This window comes from Oncorhynchus keta, chromosome 27 (genome assembly GCF_023373465.1).
Source record: "Oncorhynchus keta strain PuntledgeMale-10-30-2019 chromosome 27, Oket_V2, whole genome shotgun sequence".
Classification (NCBI taxonomy): domain Eukaryota; kingdom Metazoa; phylum Chordata; class Actinopteri; order Salmoniformes; family Salmonidae; genus Oncorhynchus; species Oncorhynchus keta.
In genome coordinates, this window is record NC_068447.1 from 41,251,165 (window position 1) to 41,272,253 (window position 21,089).

The 21,089-nt window shown below is 41.8% G+C and overlaps 3 protein-coding genes across 7 annotated transcripts; 2 read left to right on the forward strand and 1 right to left on the reverse strand.

Moving 5' to 3' along the window:
- The first annotated feature begins 877 nt into the window (after nucleotides 1-877).
- Nucleotides 878-7,591, forward strand: nfe2 (nuclear factor, erythroid 2). Its single transcript, XM_035739166.2, has 4 exons — nucleotides 878-1,219; nucleotides 3,797-3,875; nucleotides 4,202-4,345; nucleotides 4,577-7,591. The coding sequence occupies exons 2-4, from the start codon at nucleotides 3,828-3,830 to the stop codon at nucleotides 5,864-5,866; spliced, it is 1,482 nt and encodes a 493-aa protein (XP_035595059.1). The 5' UTR covers nucleotides 878-1,219; nucleotides 3,797-3,827; the 3' UTR covers nucleotides 5,867-7,591.
- A 580-nt stretch (nucleotides 7,592-8,171) lies between these two features.
- On the reverse strand, nucleotides 8,172-13,245 carry LOC118360077 (heterogeneous nuclear ribonucleoprotein A1-like). Of its 5 annotated transcripts, XR_008083128.1 has the most exons (11): nucleotides 13,085-13,245; nucleotides 12,464-12,580; nucleotides 11,963-12,320; nucleotides 11,770-11,865; nucleotides 11,482-11,568; nucleotides 11,314-11,379; nucleotides 10,743-10,934; nucleotides 10,211-10,408; nucleotides 9,951-10,041; nucleotides 8,370-8,442; nucleotides 8,172-8,282 (listed from the first exon to the last, which is right to left on the reverse strand). XR_008083128.1 is itself a non-coding variant. In XM_035739171.2 (10 exons), exons 1-9 carry the CDS (start codon nucleotides 13,094-13,096, stop codon nucleotides 9,962-9,964), a joined length of 1,146 nt encoding a protein of 381 aa, XP_035595064.1. In that variant the 5' UTR covers nucleotides 13,097-13,245; the 3' UTR covers nucleotides 9,405-9,703; nucleotides 9,951-9,961. The 5 variants fall into 5 exon arrangements, 4 of the variants coding, with proteins under 4 accessions (XP_035595064.1, XP_035595062.1, XP_035595063.1 ...); XM_035739171.2 differs by lacking the exons at nucleotides 8,172-8,282; nucleotides 8,370-8,442 and adding an exon at nucleotides 9,405-9,703 and having other exon boundaries at nucleotides 10,785-10,934; nucleotides 11,314-11,403; nucleotides 11,524-11,568; XM_035739169.2 differs by lacking the exons at nucleotides 8,172-8,282; nucleotides 8,370-8,442 and adding an exon at nucleotides 9,405-9,703 and having other exon boundaries at nucleotides 11,314-11,403; nucleotides 11,524-11,568.
- Nucleotides 13,246-13,359: 114 nt separating this feature from the next.
- LOC118360078 (chromobox protein homolog 5-like) lies at nucleotides 13,360-20,570 on the forward strand. The gene is made up of 6 exons (XM_035739173.2): nucleotides 13,360-13,682; nucleotides 14,281-14,491; nucleotides 16,270-16,492; nucleotides 17,292-17,392; nucleotides 17,566-17,703; nucleotides 18,097-20,570. The coding sequence occupies exons 2-6, from the start codon at nucleotides 14,349-14,351 to the stop codon at nucleotides 18,119-18,121; spliced, it is 630 nt and encodes a 209-aa protein (XP_035595066.1). The 5' UTR covers nucleotides 13,360-13,682; nucleotides 14,281-14,348; the 3' UTR covers nucleotides 18,122-20,570.
- Nucleotides 20,571-21,089: the final 519 nt, after the last annotated feature.

A 21,089-nucleotide genomic window follows, 5' to 3' on the forward strand; every position in this document is an offset into this window, starting at 1 on the left:
CTTACCCCACTCTCCCCTACGATTAAAAGTCATTTGATGTATTTTGTTGTTTAATCAACGTTTCTGAAATGTGAACCCAACCCCACCTCTAAAAATCCATCATAGAATTCCCCTTTCGTGTTGTTTTTGTGATAAAACATAAATGTTGCATGTCGTTGCTATGAATATAGATTTGAAATATGAGAATATCACACCAGCCCTTTTGACTGTAAGTCCATTGTTGCACCAAGTTCATCAAATGATTTCTAATAGTTAAATTGGCTTATTACCAACTCCTGGTTGTGTATTAATAAGTGCTAACGTTAGTTTTAGGCTTGTTTGGCTTGTCTTTATGCATACAGCATGTGTTGGATTGGGGCAGTGGTGTGGGGAGTTTTGGGGGGGGTAGGACTCTACTGGTCACCTGCTATGTAAGACACGCTTCCCTCCATTCCCCCCCCCCCTCCCCCCCTTAGTGGTTGCGCTGCCAGATAAAGGAACAATGTGTCCTTTCTTACCTGGTGGAGGTGTACATTCCATCCCTACTAAACTAAGTTGCAATCCAGCCTGTCTCCAACCCACCACTGCCCCCGCCTGCACAGAGCCCTCTCTAACAACAATACCAGGTTGGTTTAACTCCAGATCACACTCCATAAACCTCTCCTTTCAGGGGACTTCTTTTGGGACATTTTATTGTAAGGGGTTTGGTTAGTTATAGGAAGATGAGTCCTGATCTGCTAGATTTGTGTAAGGATTTGTGCATCGTGTTGCATCATTGAATGGTTAATTTGTCACAGAACGTAGTTAACATTTAAACACCTATTCATCATAGCTAAGCTATTTGCCTTGGTTTAAAAGGTGATTCAACGGGATGCTTGTTGGTCTGTCGGGCCCTTGGTTTGTGGTTTTCTGCTTTACAGGAAGGTTGCTTACATCGCAGGCAGAGACATCCCATTTATGCTGGGGGTTGTCTGTGAAGCAGAGCAGAGAGCTAGAGAGAGAGCGACAGAGAGACAGAGTGAGAGAGAGTGAAATCACATGCACTCCCTATAATGGTTGGTTAAAAGCAGACATATTAACAGACGTCCTCACTAAACTGAATAGAAACACTTTTTTGTTCTGTTTCTACTTAAAACATTTTTAAAATATTTTTTTGAACCAGGATTATGTTTCTTACGTGTCAGTCTGAAGATTATTTTCTCCTGAACACCTGTTGAAGACACAGAGACATGTTGCTCAGGTACAGTATGTTCTTTCACAACCGCCTTCTCTACAGCTTTTTAGCTGCATATCTTTTTTTTCATTGCTAGATAAGGTTGATTCGCTGCCTCTTTCAGGTCTCTCTCCAGTGTCAAATATAATCCGTTTTTAACGAACTCGTTGCTACTTTGTCACATTAATGTGCAAAACAGGTTCTAATAACTTAAGAAGCGGTTATTCAAAGAACAAATGTAACTTCATGGAAAACATATAAATGGCCCAAAAAACGGTCAAATGTATCTCATTCAAAATGAGTCATAAACGAATATTACGATCATATGCTCAAGCTGAAGGACAGGCATATTATAGAATTCGAATCAAACTGTCATCTTCAAGAGTAGAAAGCATTTAGGCCAGAGCACTTATTGTAGCCATTTACTTGGTGAAGTATTGACTCCCTCTTCAGTAATTAATGTCAAATGTACCACACTGACCATTGCTAAGTAGGATTATCCATACAAATAGCATATTATATCCTTTAATCTTATCCACATTACTGTCTATGGGTTTTGCATACAAATATATTACACGTATTTTGCTCTTAGTTATGTGAGTAAGTTTTCCCTGCCAAATTGAATTGTATCTCTTCAGATAATGACACGCGACACAATTTGAAAGACTATTTAAAATATGAAAATGTAGTCTACTGGATCTCTGTTCCCCTACCAGTGTGCTCACAACTGATATTCTTGTTTATGCAACACCTGATGTAAGACATGTAAGAAGAGTTCTGGTTAGACAGGCCAAGCAACCTTGTCCCCTCCAGTACTAGAGGAAACAGCCTTAGGAAGCATCACCACAAACATAACAGTGGCTGTGGCAAGATATGGTGAGAGTTACAAGCCCATCCATGTTGGTTACTCTATGCATGGGGAACCTGTAGCTACAGATCACATAGTAGAGATACAACGACGGATGAACCTGTAGTTGGTGTGATGAATTAGGCGAGTGGGTATTTTGTGGGATAAGGTCACATCTTTGCAACAGTGTTCAGGTGAGAGCCATCACCTGCCAGTTGTGAGAGATATGTGTAGAGCGGAGTGCAAGTGTGAGAGACAAAGTGATTCCTCATCAAATGTTCTTCTCTGAAGCAGCATATCCAGAGTGCGTGAAAATACTTTGTGTTGCCGAGGAGATGGAAAGTAAACAAAAAAGAAAGATCCCCTCAAGTAAATAAACAATTGGGGCCATGGCAGATGGAATGGTCATAATTGTGCTGTTGCAGAGAATTCCTGCTCTTCTCCTGAGTATTTGTTGAGATCCAAACAAAGCCAGCGAGGAATGAGAGCAAATGCTGGACGATGCATAACTTAGTTTTAGCATTGTTCAAAAGTTAGACCATGAACTCTCTTCATCCAAAGTATCTTAGTCAATACCTTGCGTTCTATAGCATAAGTACAATACACAAAACTAAATATACAATTAATGCATGGTACAATCTTTGCAACAGTGTTCAGGTGAGCGCCATCACCTGTTAGTTGTGTGAGATGCACATGTAGACTGGAGTTCAAGGAAGTGTGAGAGCCAAAGTGATACATCAAGTGTTCTACTCTGAAGCAGCAATGTATCCTATGTTGTAAACGACGTGCTTTATCACCGAGATTTTTAATCATGGGAAACTTGGCCTATCCAGAGTGTGTGAAAATATTTTGTGTTGCCGAGGAGATGGAAAGTAAATAAAAAATAAAGATCACCTCAAGTAAATAAACAATTGTGGTCATGGAAGAGGGAATGGTCATAATTGTGCTGTTGCTTAGAATTCTTGCTCTTTTCCTGAGTATTTGTTGAGATCCAAACAAAGCCAGCGAGGAATGAGAGCAAATGCTGGACGATGCACAACTTAGTTTTAGCATTGTTCAAAAGTTAGGCCATGAACTCGCTTCATCCGAAGTATCTTAGTCAATACCTTGCATTCTATAGTGCCAACTACAATACACATAACTAAATATGGAATTCATGCATGGTATGATGACTATAAAACCACGACAATGGTTCTGCTCTTCTCAATTGAGGACTTATTTATGTGCTGTCCCAGACGTAAGGTTAAACCCTTTATAAAGGTTATAAAGCCCTCTCTGACTTTCACTTTACTATAAGGAACATGACTGCGGTTAGGCCCCAGCTCCAGCCTCTGTTTGCTGCTGCTGTGGAGGGAACGCTGTGCTGTGCTGTCTCCCAGAAGATTGCCTTATCGGTGTCTGGCATAGCAGCACCACAGCTCAGCTCAGCTGATAGGATGGATTCAGCCCAACGGAACTCTGCTTTCGCATGTCCCAAAGAGTTCAACACCGAATAGCACCCGAACACTCATATAGTAGGTTACATATCACAGTGGGTATAGTTTTGGTATATACATCTTTCTGCAGGGCAAATAGTATAACAATAGTATAACATGACTTTCTATATTTTAATATGACGTGTTTTTGCTTTGAGGAGACTTCGTCTTGATGAGTGTTTTCCTTGTTTGTTCGCAGCTACGTATTGAATCCGTAGATTTCAGGATATTCTAATGGCTGAATATCTGATAGTAATATTTGTCAATGTCTGTTTCTTCCAGGAGGGGGCGCTGCAACCACAGCCTGTCTTGAATGTGTGCAGCAGCCAACTATGTGCTCCCATTGAGGAGGCACAGTGAGGTGAGTCGGATACTCTTTTCAAAATATCATGTTGAGCTCAACTGTGCTGGCTCGGATATTTTCTCTTTTGGAGGGCTGTGGCATCATGTAGTGTAATGGACCATAGACATACACTTTATTCATTAAAACAAGCAAAACTACATATGATTTGATGACAGGTTGTTACTGATTGTGTTTAATTATTTGAAGCAAGTACCAGGAAGTACCTGTTAATGCCATGTAAATTGGACAAAACATGGCTATAAAATAAAGCATTACCAACAAATTGCTATGAGCTACTATCAAAATCTAAGGTGATTTTCTATAAGTATATTTTTATTCTCCAGGGCTTGGCGAATCCTGGCAGGCTGTGTGGGGGGGTATCGATGCCCACCCATGCCCCTAGAGCCCGGTCACATGGAGCCCCCCACCCACACGACGAAGAGATGGACTTGGCCTGGCAGGAACTGATGGCCATCACTGAGCTTCAGGTAGGAAGAAGAGTATTCAATAATTACATCACCATATAGCCTAGATCACACATATCCTGTGATATGTACTTTTGCGTGTTCACAAATACACACAGCTGTTTAAAACTCAATGACAAACTTGTAGAATTGTTTTATTTATCATCAATGCATATAGTAATGATAAACTGTAATGATGCATCGTTTTCCATAGACAAAGCATCCGCCAATGATCCTTACCTTTTTTTATTTCAGGAGTTTGAGGTCCCACATGACAGCCCAGACGAAAATATTCAGTACCATCCCATGGAGCTGCCCATCTCTCTGGGAGGTTATGGCATGGCTCAGTCTCACACAGAGCCCCTCCCGTGTGGGGGTGCGACAAATCCTGATGCTGCTTATGAGGGAACCTACTCTAAAGTAATGCCAGCTTGCCAACATCAAGCCACCGGGGAAGCAGCAGCAGAAGCACTGTATGGACATTCTGGAAACCATTCTGGAGTTCTGAACCCTATACAGCCACCGCTGATGAGCCTTCTAGAGCATATGAGTCTCCCGAGCGTCGGTGGTGAGGGGCTTGTTGGAAATGACAATGCTGGCCCCTCTCAGGGCCCGAGGCGGTACGTGCTAGGGACAAGTCATGGGCAGAGCAAACACCCACCATGCACTGTGGATGATCTGGAATCTGACTCTGGCCTATCTCTGGGTTCCAGCCCACCACTAGCCTCACCAGATGATGCCATGACTGGTGTCCCTGCTTATTCAAGCACAGAGGTTGGTCTGAACTATAGTCACAGGGAGATGGAGAATATGGGTGAGCAAGGTAGGGGAGCTAGCCTCTTTTACTCTGTGGACTATCAGCAGCATCCCAATAACCCCTACCACTACTCAGGGATGCACTCCTCTTACTTCCCTGTAACACAACCATCCCAAATGCAACCACAGCCTCACTTCCTGCCTCCCATGTCAATGAAACATCAACATGGTTTACCCAGTGCCTTGAACGACCGGCATCTTAACAGCTCTGCCATCAGAGAGAGCTCTCCCCAGGCGTTCTATGAAAAACCCAGAGGTAACCCTCTTCCTGTCCCTCTGAGCCGGGATGAACGCCGAGCCCTCGCCCTCAAGATCCCTTTCCCTCTAGAGAAGATCATCAACCTACCTGTGGACGACTTCAACGAGCTCCTGACACAGTACACCCTCACGGACTCCCAGCTCGCCCTCGTCAGGGACATCCGCCGGCGGGGTAAGAACAAGGTGGCAGCCCAGAATTGCAGGAAGAGGAAGCTGGAGAACATTGTTTACCTGGAGGGGGAGTTGGGTCAGCTGCAGGCCCAGAGGGAACATCTGGCCAGGGAGAGGTTGGAGTTCCAACGCAACCTGACTATTGTTAAACACCGCCTCACAGACTTGTATGCTGAAGTCTTTTCTCAGCTCCGGGATGAGGATGGACATCCCTACTCTATAGAGGACTACTCTCTACAGCAGACCCCTGATGGGAACGTATACCTGGTGCCTCGTAGTAAAGTGTTGGATGGAGAATAATGTATGAAATCTATTGGACAGTTATTGTGTACTGCCTCAGTTTATATACCAATATGAAATTGTTGCTAAATCTACAGTACAATAAGTGCCATTAAGGATATTTACATACAAAATCATGGAACAGTGTATGTAGAGATCGGATAAAATGGCAGCTAAAAGGCCACCATGTTAAACTAATCAATATTTAGGGCCTTTAGACAGTATTCATACCCCTTGACTTATTCCACATGTTGTTGTTATAGCCTGAATTCAAAATGGATCAAATATACTGCACAAAAATATAAACGCTACAGTTCATATAAAGAAGTCAGTCAATTGAATTAATAATGCATTAGGCCCAAATCTATGGATTTCACATGACTGGGAATAGATATGCATCTGTTGGTCACAGCTACCTTCAATAAAAATAGGCCTCAGGATCTCGTCACGGTATTTCTGTGCATTCAAATTGCCATCGATAAAATACAATTGTGTTCGTTTGTCCGTAGCTTATGCTTGCCCATACCATAACCCCACCATACACGAGGTCGGTGGTTGTGAGGCCGGTTGCCAAATTCTCTAAACCGTTGGGGAAGCGGCTTATGGTATAGAAATTAACATTTAAATTCTCTAGCAACAGCTATGGTAGACATTCCTGCAGTCAGCATACCAATTGCACGCTCCCTCAAAACTTGAGACATCTGTGGCATTGTGTTGTGACAAAACTGCACATAGAGTGGCCTTTTGTCCCCAGCACAAGGTGCATCTGTGTACAATTCTGCAGTGTATTGATCATGCCGTTTAATCAGTTTCTTGATATGCCACACCTGTCAGGTGGATGAATTATCTTGGCAGAGGGAAAATTCTCACTAACAGGGACAGAAACAAATTTGTGCACAACTGAGAGAAATAAGCTGTTTGTGTGTATGCGACATTAATGGGATATTTTATTTCACCTCAGGAAAAATGGGACCAACACTTTGCATGTTGCGTTTATATTTTAGTTCAGCTACACGAAATACCCTAATAATGACAGTGAAAACATGTTTCAAGAAATGTTTGCAAATGAAATGAAAATTAAAATAAATCTCATTTGCATTAGTGTTCACACCCGAGTCAACACGAGATATCCCCTTTGTCAGCAATTACAGCCGAGTCTTTCATGGGTAAGTCTAAGAGCTTTGCACACCTGGATTGTACAATATTTGCACATTATACTTTAAATTCTTCAAGCTCTGTCAAGTTGGTTATTGAGCATTGCGTGACAGCTATTTCCCCGTCTTGCCAGATGTAAACCAGCTTTAATTCAAAACTATGCCACACTGCAACATTCAATGACATCTTGGTATATCATTAGTGTATATTTGGCCCTGTGTTTTAAGTTGTCCTGCTGAAAGGTGAATGTGTTGCCTGGAAAGCAGACCAAGGTTTTCCTTTAGGATTTCGCTGGTGCGTAGCTCTATTCATTTCTTTTTATCCTGAAAAATGACCTAGTCCTTGCCGATGACAAGCATACCCATAACATGCAGGCACCACCACGCTTGAAAATATGGTATTGGATTTCTCTAACATAACGCTTTGTATTCAGGGCAGTTAATTTGTCACATTTTTGTGCCTTACTGCAAATAGGATGCATGTTTTGGAAAATGTCTATACAGGCTTCCTTTTCAGGTTAGGTTAGTATTGTGGCGTAACTTAACTGTTGACCCCTCAGTTCTATCACAGTCATTAAACTGTTAAAATCAGCATTGGCCTCACGGTGGAATCCGAGTGTTTTCCTTCCGCTCTGGCAACAGTTAGGAAGGCTCCATGTATCTTTGTAGTGACTTTGTGTATTGATACATCAAGAGTAATTAGTAACTTTCAAATGCTTTGGGATTTTTAATATATACCAATAGGTGCCCTTTGCAAAGCATTGGAAAACCTCCCTGGTCCTTGAGGTCAAATCGGTTTAAATTCCGTTTGACTTACGGAATAAATAAAAATCAGTAGTTAGTGCAATTTATGTACATTTTCATTTTCTCCTTTTTTTTTTGCTGAACTACAACAATAATCCACCTTGATATGGGGTATTGTATGTAGGCCAGTGACAGGCTCAATTTAAATTCAGGCCAGGAAAATGGAGAAAGTCAGGGGGGAGAATACTTAAGGCCCTTTATTTACCCGAGCTAACCAGTCATATGCCTATGCTCATTCTGGATACAATGATAAATCTAAAATGTACATTTGGGAATTATATTATAAGAACGTCTATTTTTACAGTCCATGTATATCAGAATATGAAAATTGTGTACCGTGGTAGTTGAACAGTATTTATGAGTAAAAGTGGGTTTAAAAAAATATTTTATTGATAAACAGGAAGTGGGTAAAAACAAGTTAAAATCCTGCACAGCAGTCTTCGCAGTATAAAATAGCCAATTGCATCTTTCCAGGCACCCTAAAAGAGAACAGACCATTGTTTAAAATCAGGACAGCCTCACATAATCTCTTAATATGTCCAAGTTATCAAAAGGCTGTCGCTTACTATATGCAATGCAACAATGTTCCGCTTAAAAATCATGCTTTTGGATAGCTGTCCTTTCGACTCAGTGTTTTTCCTAGAAAGCACCAGAGGAAAAGGAGACAAATTAATATCAGAAGATAAACCAATGAAAGGCGTTGGTGATATATTCCATGATTTGACTGCAAACATCAGCATGCATTATGAGATTGGCACGCTGGTAAAGACAATGTTACGCAAAAGGTCCAGACCGTTCTTTTAGATGGGGGCATTGGTTTCTAATAAAACACTACACATCCAAATAAAATGTACACGGTCATTAATGCTATACTATGAATATCTACAACAAAACTAGTGTTTGCTCATACCAACTTCAGAACATGTTATTCAAACTGACAGTAGTTGGAAAAGTCTTCTTACCTACAGGCGTCATCTAAGTGCTTTGGTAGCTGCTGTCTGCTAGTCTCACATGCCTTCTTGCTACTCACTCTCCTGCTTCACACTGCTCCTTCCTGCCAGGCGATGGGTTTGTTTGCTACGTCTCTCCCTCAGCTCAGCTGGCTTCCATGGCTGGCTAGCCTCAAGACTGCATCATGTAAGCTAGCCTTCTGCTGGCAGCTGTACTGTCTTACAGACGGGTCTGATCTAGCCATCCAACTCACGTCTCTGGAGCAGTTCTCAAAAAGATGGGCTCTCTGCGTGGACCGAGTATTTGTACTACCATAGCTTCACCCATTGGAGTTCATCAAGGACATCAACGCTATTGTAACACTACGTTGTCAAACCTTCCATTGATGTGCTGGGATATGAGATTGTCTACATTCTGTAGCATGTGCATTGGAACAGACTAAGAATGTCTCGTGTAAGAAAGGAATAAAGCATATTGGACTAGGCAAAAAGTCTCCATTGACAGGTGGTGCTTATCTTCTAAAGAATGACCATTGACAGCATCCATCATTCAAGTGTGGATTTGTATACAGGCAAATGCATTAAAACAAACCAGAAAAGAAGCTCCCCCTCCCACCCAATCCCCTAAAAGAGAGGCTAACAAGACTGAACGACAGTTTTAAAAAACTGAAAGGTGGTTTATTTCAACTTGATTGTTGCAGTTACACAAATAAAAACCATAGATGCAAAATCTACATAAAACCTCATCGGAATGCTTGCTTTCCAGAAACATAAGAAACCTGTTTGACAGTACAGAAAAATGTATGAAGCCCCTCCATGATTTCTCTATTGTACACATCTCTTCTTGTAGCAGCTGTAACCTGCCACAACTGTTTGGCTGAGCAGATCTAGGGTGTAAACCTGCAGCTGCCCTGTCATTTGTCTCGCTCTCCTCTCCTAAGTACTGAATCCTGTTGAACAATACGGAACAACGTTAAGTTAAACTGTGCACTGACTGTTGGATTAACCAGAACCTACTACATGAGATCCAGCATTAGTAACACTTGGATCAAACTACTAGGATTGTATGTATCAAAGGGTACAAGAATGGAGCTAGTTTCTGAACACTACATTTCAAAGACAAATCCTGAAAATATGCCCGTCTCATCTACACACTTCGGTTATGGTTTCAAACTGTCACGTAAAAAAAAGGCATACCTTGAAAACATTTAGAATCGTCGTCCACCGGAGCCCCCGCCATATCCACCGCCGCCGCCACCACCACCTCCAGAGTTACCTCCATATCCACCTGAAATGAAAAACAAAAAAAAGTCAAAGGTTGAACAAAACCAGGAAGCACACTGTTTCAAGTCAGCCAAATAATTCTTACACAACCGAAGTCACCTGAAGGCGTGCCAAACCAACGTGAGTTAACAGCTCAACCGGTGCCTGGTCTAAAGCTAGTCCGTGCCACCTACCTCCATATGGACCGCTACTCCTGCCACCGCCACCACCACCGCTTCCACCACTGCTGCCACCACCGCTACCACCACCACCTCCACCGCTGCCTCCAAAGTTGTTACCCTTCATTGGGCCGTAGTTGGAAGCCTGGTTGTTGTAGTTGCCAAAGTCATTGTAGTTGTTGCCGCCGCCACCACCACCGCCGCCAAAGTTCCCTGCAACACAATTTGAACAGCCACATTACTTGACGAAATTGGTTCTGTACATTTTACACCGGCCCAAGGATATTTAGAATGTTTAAAACAGCTGTGATAATAGTATTTTGTACGACACGTTCACGTAGTCAGCCATGACATAGTTCTCATACTACTTCCCATTTAGTAGGCTATTTGAGTTTACAAAATGAATTTGTAGCACATGAAATCTCAGGTGTAGTATGGTAACATTTGTTGCCTAATTTTTGGAAACAGTATATAGTAGATGAATACTTTTCACCAAACAGAATGTAGTGTGAGAATTAAGTCACAGCCTATGATGCCATCCACTTACCACCAACTGGGGCTGCTTCTTGTGGGGAAGCCATGGACTTACCGCCGCCAAAGTTTCCACCATTGCCATTGTTGTAGTCGTTATAGCCATTTCCACCACCGTAGCCGCCACCCTGTCCGCCACCATAACCTTGCCCCCCGCCGTAGCCGCGGTTACCGCCGCCATAACCACCAGGGCCTCCACCATAGCCACCTATAAAAAGGTAAGTTTGAATCTAAATACACGGCCACCCAATAAAAAACGTAATATCCGTGGCTTCTCGTTTTTTAAACTAGGCAAGTCAGTTAAGAACAAATTCTTATTTTCAATGACGGCCTAGGAACAGTGGGCAGAACTGCCTGCTCAGGGGCAGAACGACAGATTTGTACCTTGTCAGCTCAGGGGTTTGAACTTGCAACCTTGCGGTTACTAGTCCAACGCTCTAACCACTAGGCTACCCTGCCACCCCTATAAAATAATGCATGTTGTGTTAAGTTCTTCCTACTGTAATGACATATTTACTTGTATAGCAGCTAAAATTGCCACTGATGAGAAAAGCTATTGAATGGCGTTTCTAGAATCCAAATCTTACCGTCACCTCCCCCATAACCATTGTTGTAACCGCCATCTCCTCCTCCGTATCCACCCCCTCTGCCTCCTGAAACAGACGAGTCAGCGTCACCTAAAGTATATTGAAACAATCACAAGAGGTTAAGCATACAGGTTCAAGCGGAGAGAGTGGTGCAGGACCACAACATACCACGGCCATCGAAGTATCCACCATCACGGTCAAAATCATTACCTCCATATCCTCCACCTCTGCCATAGTTGCCGCCACCTCCGCGGCCTGGAAAAGAAAACGCAAACTATTAGTACCAACGCAACATAAAAGAAGCAACCCATGATTTAACTATGAATCAATCTGGGCAAATATAAAAAGTGACTGATCAGTACTCAAATAAAATATATGATTATGTGTTACAGGGATACAGCTTATAGCAAGGATGTGGACTCCTTCCCAGGCCATAACATGTGCAAATGTACTTACCACCCCTCATACCCACTCCTGTTGTCTGCATCTCCTGTCTGGACAATGCTTTCCTCACTTCGCAATTGTGACCGTTCAAAGTGTGGTATTTCTGGACTGAAAATACAATGGTGGTGTTAAAATACAGCAGATAACTCATTAAAGTCAGCCCTTTTCATCAATACAAAGAGATTGTGTTCAGACAACTACTTACTGACAATCCTGTCCACTGCATCATGGTCATCAAACGTGACAAAGGCAAAGCCCCTCTTCTTGCCACTGGTGCGATCGGTCATAATATCTATTACTTCAATCTTGCCAAATTGCTCAAAGTAGTCTCGTAGGTGGGAGTCTTCAGTGTCTTCCTTGATACCTCCAACAAATATCTTTTTCACTGTGACATGAGCACCTGGACGGCTAGAGTCCTCTCTGGAAACAGCCCTCTTGGGCTCTACCAGCCTACCATCAACCTTATGGGGGCGTGCTTCCATGGCAGCATCGACCTCGTTCACACCGGAGTAGGTGACAAACCCAAAACCTCTAGAGCGTTTGTTGGCTGGATCTCTCATGACCTGTTGACAGATTCACAGATTTTTAGTATTACTAATAAAACATTAACAATGAAATTAAACACGTGTGCCGCTGTAGTCAATTTGGGTACAGTTCTCCATGCAGCTGATAATGTTGCTTGCTATATTTTTTACATTATACTCACCACACAATCTGTAAGAGATCCCCATTGTTCGAAGTGTTCTCGCAAACTCTCATCCGTGGTTTCGAAGCTCAGACCTCCGATGAACAGTTTGCGGAGCTGCTCGGGTTCACGTGGGGCCTGGGCAAAAAACAATGACAACGTATTTAGAACAAAAGACGCAGATCAGCAAGCGAGCGCTACACTCTAGCGAACTCGAAATGTTCATTACCAACAAACAGTTCGTCAATATTCCTGCAGATGAGTTTCTCAAAAAACAAACACGTTGGGGGGGGGGGGGATCAAACAATTATATCAGATGGCGTCAACATGGCGAGGCAAATGTTTGGCAAATGTGAACCAAAACTATGAAATGTGCGATGGGTGAAACATGAATTAAATGATCGGACTAACATTAAACGCAATGGGAAAAAAACGGTACGTCCTTTCTTGCAAAATGGCTGAGCAAAACGCACGAACAATAAGGCCATGAGGCCTTTAAGATGGCGGCGTCCCCACATGAGCTATGGCTGTATTAATAGATACGCGCGAGTGGGAAACTCTTTTGGTTAAATTGGTCAACGTACATGTTAAATTACACACACATAACAAAATTGTATGTAGATATTCGTTAGAGAAACTTACCTCCTTCGACATTGTGGATGGTAGCTTACGATTCCTTTGCCTTATTCGAAGAAAGACGATCTGCGACAGAATGCAACGATCCTGCAAATGAAACAAAGAGTACAATAAGTAGGGAGGATTACGCCTCTTGGATTCAGCGATTGGTTATCTATTGCCGCTACATTCGATTTCTCACTTCCGCTGCACCTCCGATTGGGTATTTTACAGTCAATTATCAGCAATGTCCAATAACAAAACGATACCAGCCGGTGGTGGGTGTGGGCTTACGTTTTATCAAAACGTTATGTAGACGTCACTTCAATTCCATTCCATTCCCAGGCTAGTCTGTGTAAATTTAAGCAAATAGGCTATTTGATAGAAGTAATACCAAAAATACGTCCGCATATTTCCTAAGTGAACATAACTACAACATTTACTGATTAACTCCTAGTTATTTGGCTTTGACGGTTTCGTGATCGTGCACGGTCTGCCATTGTGCATTTTGGCGCTCGCTTTCTCGCACGGCGAGGCAAACAAGCAAGTCGTTTGGGGAGGGGAAACGAAAAGCCCAGCAACAGCGTCAAGAAAACGAATCAGTAAACCGCTAAAGCTAGCACGGGTGAGTAAATACATATAGCAATTTCTTAGCTACTTATCTAATAATTCGCTAGTTTTATACAACCCCCCCCCCTTCCCCCATTTCAATCAATCAATCTCAAGCAAAAAGTATTTATATAACGCTTGATACATTGTTAACGTTAGCCGGTGGCGAACAGCTAGCTAGCTCATTCTCATGCTAGCCAGGCGGGGGTTGGGACAAACACAAGTCTACATGCGCTTAGGGCTATTTAGCTAGATTGCAATGCCTCTATGTACTGTAAATGTTACATTATCGTTGGAAAACTGGAACGGATTAAAACGACAATTGGATAACTAGGTAATGCACCCTTATTTATTTTAGGGAACAGGCCATGTGTTGTATCAAGGAAGCAAAGCATCTGCTTGCCAGCTAGCCGTGTCGGCTAATTTAGCAATCTTTAACCTACTAACGTTAGCGTGGTTTTTAATTCGATTGATTCCCTTTAGACGGACGATCAGCTGTATCATGGTTTTATACTAGTTAGGTTTAGTTATCTGCTGTAGCTAGCTAGTAGCAATGAACAGCTGACCAATGTATTCCATTGCACGCATTTCTTAACTTTGTTTCTATGTTTTAGTTCAAACTTTCAATTTCCAAGTTGGGACGTGACCCTTGTTAACTCATTTGAGGTACCGCTACCAAATCATGGGAAAGAAGACTCGTGAAAATGATGATGACGCCTCGGGCTCATCTTCAGAAGAGGAAGAATTTATTGTGGAGAAGGTTCTGGACAGAAGGACGGTGAAGGGCCGAGTTGAATTCTTCCTTAAGTGGAAAGGTTATTCAGAGTAAGTCCATCTGGGTGGTTCTTAACGAAACTAGAATAAAAAAAGATTTTCACGAAGTGTAAATCCATGGAAGGGACCTTTTAGAGAAAGTATTGTTGACATATATTTGAGAAATAATTAATTGAGAACGGCTTTGCTTTATCTTGGCCAGGTTGCAGTTGTAAATGAGAACTTGTTCTCAACTTGCCTACCTGTTTTTAAGTTCAAGTATTTGTAAAAATGTTGGACATCAGTAGGTGCTACAAAGCAGTTGTCATATAAAGCTTTACTGCTTGCTCTGTAATGTGTGTAGTATTTTGATTTGGCTCGCTTTTCAATATTGTTTAACATAAAATAACTTTGCGTGTGTACGATACGATTTCACACATGTACAAGCAGGACTGTACACAAGGAGCACGTGTGCGCCAAACTAGAAATGCGCACAAAGAAAAACATTTGAAGCAATAAAGCCAGAATCCACCATTTCAGGTCACAAAGCAAAATGTTTAGGTGCATATGTGAGTAAAATGGTCACCCTGCAGAGCCCTGAAAAGTGTTTAACTACGCATGTGTGGGTGGGAAATGTTTTGTTTTTTTGCATATCCGACTCCCCCTGAGACACCCTCAGAAGTTATGGGCCGTAACTTTAAAACTATCAGGGATCCCACCCTGGAACTTGTATATTATGTTAAACAATAGCTGCATTCCAAACATGTAAAGGACAGACCCTCAAATTAAGTGTACACTTAATTGGACGGCCTTGTCTGGAAATCGCCACACACATCCTATGGTTGTTTTCAGTCATCATGGTGTGCTTTATATATGAGCTACAGTCAACTATGATTGCGATTATTGTCTTGGCTAGGAGACCACTCATCTGTAGAAGTCAGATTCTAGGCATCTGGTGGTATCAGGTCAATCAAAAATGATGGGTAAGTGTGATGTCAGGGAAAGTTGTATGCGTTAGCTAAGGTTTCCTAAGCCAACTAAACACTTCCGAGATGTTTGTGCTGTCTTCATTCATTTTTGCTTATACTTGTATGCTGACTTCTCCATATTGATGTTGGTTTTTACATTTTGGTAGGCCTTTCTTAGCGGATGTACAATCATCCCAAATTTTATTATGGGACATTTCAGGCCCCGGCGTGAACAGAATTGCACACTCTTATCACAAACAGGGGCTGACGTGCTTATGTTGCCAACTTCCCAAAGATGGCCATGGATATTCCCCAAGGGCTGACGCGGAGGAGGTTGGGTCTTTTACATGTTAGGAATGCAGCTGTGTTGATGTATCAAAAATAGTATATTTTCAATATTCACGTTTACAAGCCATAAAGCTTCAAATGACACTAACTTTTGCTTTGTAGCACCTGCAGACAAAACATTATGGCGTCTTAAAGGAGGCCTGGGTACGGCAAAAATGGTGCCTTAAGAAACAAATGTCAACAGAACTTTAAAAGACCCTTCCATTGATAACATTTTGATGAAAATCCCCAGAAGAAAAATCTTTATTATTTTACGATGTTTCCAGTAGCTAGCTAATTTCTACCCCTAACAATTCATATTGGTACTGATTTTTCGTGGCCTCCAGTGCTGAAATGTTTTGGTTACCTCCATGCTCTGCACAATGCTTTAACTCGTGCACACCGAGGGTTGGGTGTAACGAAATGAATTGGAGACCATGTGAAACGGCCAGTGCGGGTGTTTTTCTGACTCTAAATGTGGCTTAGGTGATGGGAGTGGTTTCACCAATTGAATATATTTTGTTCTTGCTATGACCATGCATTTATTGTTTGCAGAAAACACAACACATGGGAGCCAGAGAAGAATCTCGGCTGCCCCGAGCTCATTGCTGAGTTTATGAAGACTTACAAGAAGCCTAGCGGCGGTTCCACCCCCAGCGGCGGAGGAGCCAAGTCCAGTGCGGGATCATCAGGCCGTAGTAAGGAAGGCAGCAGCAAGAGGAGAAACTCTGACGATGATGAGGAGGGGAGCAGCAATAAGCCCAAACGGAAAAAAGAGGTGCGTAACCTACCTCGTGAATTGGTGTGGACAAAGTCTCTCCCCGCCAAAAACACCTGCAAGAATGAGTTGTTTGTAATCCAATAGAAATGTATTTGTCACGTGTGCCGACTACAACGACTTTACTGTGAAATGCATACTTACAAGACTTTTCCCAACAATGTGGAGTTAGAAATTAAGGCATTTGAGAATGGGAAACGGTACCACACTAGAACAATTAATGAGATTATATACGAGGAGTACAGGTACGAGGTAGTTGCGGAAATATGTAGGTGGGGTAAAAGAGGCAAACAGGATAATAAACAGTAGAAGCAGCGTGTGTGTGAAAGTGTAAAAATAAGAGACATAGACCAGGCTTGGTTCTTAACACTAGATAAGAGCTATGTGAATTGCCTGCCACATGCAAATCTACAAAACAGATCACTTTATGAAAGGGGGTGACTTTATTGAGATTCATTACCTCCAGCTTTTGCAGCTCACTGATTCAGCCATTCAACATTTTTTATATTTTTTATCTTAAGTGTCCAACCAAGTGCTGCAGCATTATTGTTGGCTAGAACAAAAGCTTGCTCTTCCTGGAGAACTACCATTTGCATATTTATAACCAACTGAAGACGCCTCATTTCAAACTGAAATAGTTTAGCTTTTGGGTGTTGCTTACCGTCACTAGAATGACAAAGGCTTTGTGAAATACAACTGTTGTCTGTGCTTGTTTCCTGCGGTGGTGCCTGAATTTCACTTCTAATGTAAAACATAGAGATGATCAGCAGTATAATTGGTAATTTCTCCTGTCTTCCAGGATGACGTCCTGATTGCGAGAGGCTTTGAGAGAGGTCTGGAACCAGAGAAGATTATTGGAGCCACAGACTCCTGTGGAGACCTCATGTTCCTCATGAAGTGGTGAGCGTTGAGTACTTAGACAATGTCGTCCACTAGATTACGCCACTAAGAATGTCTTCAAACGTGTGGCCGGAAACTGATTAACTGAAGTGGCTGCTCACTTAGTTGATTTTTGTCAACTATTCCTCTTCAAGACAGTGGGTCTAAGAGCTTTTTATTTCCTCTCGCTACAGGAAGGACTCTGATGAGGCAGATCTGGTGCTGGCCAAGGAGGCCAATCACAAGTGCCCGCAGATCGTCATAGCTTTCTACGAAGAGCGCCTCACCTGGCATGAAGACGGGGATAAGAAGGAGAAGGGCGCTGTGAGCATGTAAGCAGGAAGTGTCGTCACAGGAATGGTCACTGACCCCCCTGCAGGGATGACCTGGAGACACTCATATAGCCAGTACCTAATCGCACCCTATTCCTCTCCTTGGCCTTAACACTTTTTTTATGATAGCCTTTTTTCCTTTCTCTTCTATGGCTTGGGGAGGTGTAAGTAGTGTAGTGGTATATTTTCCACCACATTGCTTCTACCTTTACAGCTCTGACAACAGTGAAGAGTTAAGGCAACATGGAGGATTTGAGTGCGATTTGGGACTGAAAGGCCCCCCACCCCCTCTTTTTTTTCTTTTTTTTTTGCTAATGACCATAACAAAAACCACACAAACCAACGATGGACTACACTGCCCACTTCTTCATGATACCTCCCTCTGTGCCCCAGTGTACAGGTTAATGTCCCTGAATAACAAAGAGCCCAATCTAGCCATTTTACACACAGACTGAGAAGGATGAGGGAAGACTGCGGGTTTTGGAGGTGGTGAAACAGGCTGGCTCCGCTCGCTTCTGGGGACGGCTTGTCTTTCCTCTTGCTTTATTCCCTTTCTATATTTTTGTGTAAGTACGATTCTTGATTCTGTGGTACCCTGTCTAGGTACTGGCAGCCATCTTAAGGTGACTTGAAGGTAGCCGTCTTAACTAATAGGTAACGTTAAAGTGGCCACATCTATCAAAGCATGGTCCAGTGCCCTGTATGAAATTCCCGCCTACTTCCTGAATCATGTACTTGCATTTTTTTGAATGCGATTCAAGAGTAAATCATGAAAAGGTTAAAAAAAAGTTATATTTTTATTGAACCTTTATGTAACGAGGCAAGTCAGTTACGAACAAATTCTTATTTACAATGACGGCCTACCCCGGCCAAACCCTAACACGGAGGACGTTGGGCCAGTTGTGCGCCGCCATCCTACGCATATATTTGTTTACGTGGATTAATTTACTTCTACCTTCATGAAAGCCATCAGTTCGGAGTAAATTAATCTACTAATATGATTTTACATGTATCTTTAAGCCCCTTTTCATGAATTTGATGTACTCTGGAATCCCATTCAAAAACGGCATGGGACATGATCCATAGCGGAAGTAGGGGGGACTTTCATAGAGCATTCACAAATCGAGCATCTCAGAGTAGGAGAGCTGATCCACCTGTCCGTATATTCTTATTCATTGTTCTCTGAGGTCCAAAAAATAAAATGATCCTAGATCGGGCACTCTGGTGGAAACTTTGAATACGAGCCCTCGACATGTTTGCCCTGGGAAGATGACAGTCTTCCAAGTCTTATCAAACCTCGACAATAACAGTAGTTATGCCGTAGATAAAATAGTTTTATCGTACTCTGATCACCTTGGTAGAAAATTTGCTTATTTTTTTTGTTTGGTAGTTTTAGTCCACCTTTTGATGTTTTTAAGGTCAATATTGTCCCCTCCATGTATCTCATGTCTTGTTTTATTTCTCCAATTTTTCACTAGTACTGTGGCTGGGCTAAGTTTTTTTTTTTTTTTTTTTTTTTTTTTTTTGAGAATGACCTACATTTTAAAATTTGAACTCTTTTGTCCATCGGCTTCTATTATGTAGCTGTTCTGTAGGTCAAGTAATCATGTAGCTCTGATTCCATTGCTAAGATCATGAACATATTTAGTCGGAGTAGCTGCTTTTTCCTAACTTGGAATTGGATTCTTCCGATTACCCATTTTTTTATTTTTAAATCAGACAATTTTATCACCACAACAAGCACAATGAAGCAAATATTACAGATGCACAGAGGGGCCACTTCAAAAGTTGTACCCAATGTTTCAAGCCATCTTTATTTGTAAATGTGAATTATATTATCACAGCAGTGCTGAATTGGAACCCGGCCCTTAGATCAGAAGTCAGTTGACAATCAGCATGCCACATGCTCTGCAGTAGAAAGTGACACCATACAAGCATACTGATTGATTTGATCAAGGTATGCCACCCTGGGGCTAAATGGCTCGGACCGATGTGTCCTGCCCAGTCCCCTGCGTGAGAGAATGGGATAAGGCAGATCGGGGCTTACCTCCAGACAGTGTTCCTTCTTGGGAATGCTTATCAATCTATTTGAACATTTTTAAAATCCCCTGTCAATGATTTTTGATTTATTTTGAGTATTAAGTGGTTAAATCCACACCACCTACTGAGTATTTGTTCCACTTGTAGAAAGATCATTTGTCCTGACCTGAATTTCTAGTTTTATCATCCCTGTTAATGCTAAATAGTGAATGTTTTGGGATGATGTTATCCACATCATTGACTTCATATTACAGGTTTGTTTTAACTACCTATTCTGTCCATTTTGGCTTTCCACCCCTTGTGTTGAATGTAGTAATGAGAGCATTGAGTTTGTGTTCAATGATATATCCAAATGTGTGGTAAAAGAGCAAGGTTGTTTAGTCACAGAATAGAGGCAAAGTATTCCAGTATATTTGTAGCCTATACCATTGAGTTGATGATGGACAGAGTGCTATTGCTATGTATTGTGATCAAATATTCTCGTATTCAATTTGTGATGTTTTCCCACTCAAAAAAAAATAACAATTTAAGGAGCAACTGAGTCCTGAGTCGTCTTGTCACTGTAGTAATAGAAACAAGCGAAAGATTACTTGGATATCCTTCTCTCTTCAGAACCATCTCTGTTTAGGACAAATGTAACGGTTGTCTGCTTTTCATTTTTATTTATAATTACTCAAAAGATTTTCATTTGTAGTCCATTTTTGACCCTTTTCTTTTTTTCAAAGTGTTCCATGTTTTGGTGTATCTCACCAATTTTTTTTTTTTTTTTTTAATGCTCTGAAATTTGGGTTTTATATGTATTGTAGTAAACTGTTTTCAACATTCAACGGACTGGTGATGTTTCTGCTAGACTGCTGTGCACTAGTCATATTTAACCACCAGATGGAGCCATTTGCCATGTCAAAGGAAATCCTGAAATGGACCAAATTGAGTATTTATTGCTCATAAACTAATCTCATTTCCCCACATTACAGAGAGTATGCATTTATATCTATCGAGAGAGTCAATGATTGATATACTAATAGTTGATTTATACATCGCCTAGACTATTTTAGACTTAAAAAAAACTTGAATTCAAGAGTACCATCTAGATGACAGATGGAATATTGCCTCCATTAGTCCAACTCTGAATATTGAGCTAATTCAATGGAATATTCTCTTCCACCTAGTCTGTATGAAGAGGCTACAACCAGGCCCTAGAGTAATTCCTGCTTTGATCACATGGTGGTCAGGAAAACACCCTCACACAGACACACGTATACATAGGCAACTATAGTACAGCGTTTATCACTACCTGTGACATTTAGTCCTCTTTTTAACCAGCTCGTATTTGAGACGAAATGTAA

Bases quoted from the DNA above. Each gene is read 5' to 3' on its own strand.
- LOC118360077 (XM_035739167.2), bottom strand. The intron at 11,380-11,481 runs GTATGTTGTGGT...CGTCTGTTTCAG, and splicing joins TGGATACTTCGATGGCCGTG to GAGGCAGAGGGGGTGGATAC. The intron at 10,935-11,313 runs GTAAGATTTGGA...ACCTTTTTATAG, and splicing joins TGGTTATGGGGGAGGTGACG to GTGGCTATGGTGGAGGCCCT.
- LOC118360078 (XM_035739173.2), top strand. From the start codon at position 14,349: ATGGGAAAGAAGACTCGTGAAAATGATGATGACGCCTCGGGCTCATCT. The intron at 16,493-17,291 runs GTGCGTAACCTA...CCTGTCTTCCAG, and splicing joins AGCCCAAACGGAAAAAAGAG to GATGACGTCCTGATTGCGAG. The intron at 17,393-17,565 runs GTGAGCGTTGAG...CTCTCGCTACAG, and splicing joins CTCATGTTCCTCATGAAGTG to GAAGGACTCTGATGAGGCAG.
- nfe2 (XM_035739166.2), top strand. From the start codon at position 3,828: ATGTGTGCAGCAGCCAACTATGTGCTCCCATTGAGGAGGCACAGTGAG. The intron at 3,876-4,201 runs GTGAGTCGGATA...TTTATTCTCCAG, and splicing joins CATTGAGGAGGCACAGTGAG to GGCTTGGCGAATCCTGGCAG. The intron at 4,346-4,576 runs GTAGGAAGAAGA...TTTTTATTTCAG, and splicing joins TGGCCATCACTGAGCTTCAG to GAGTTTGAGGTCCCACATGA.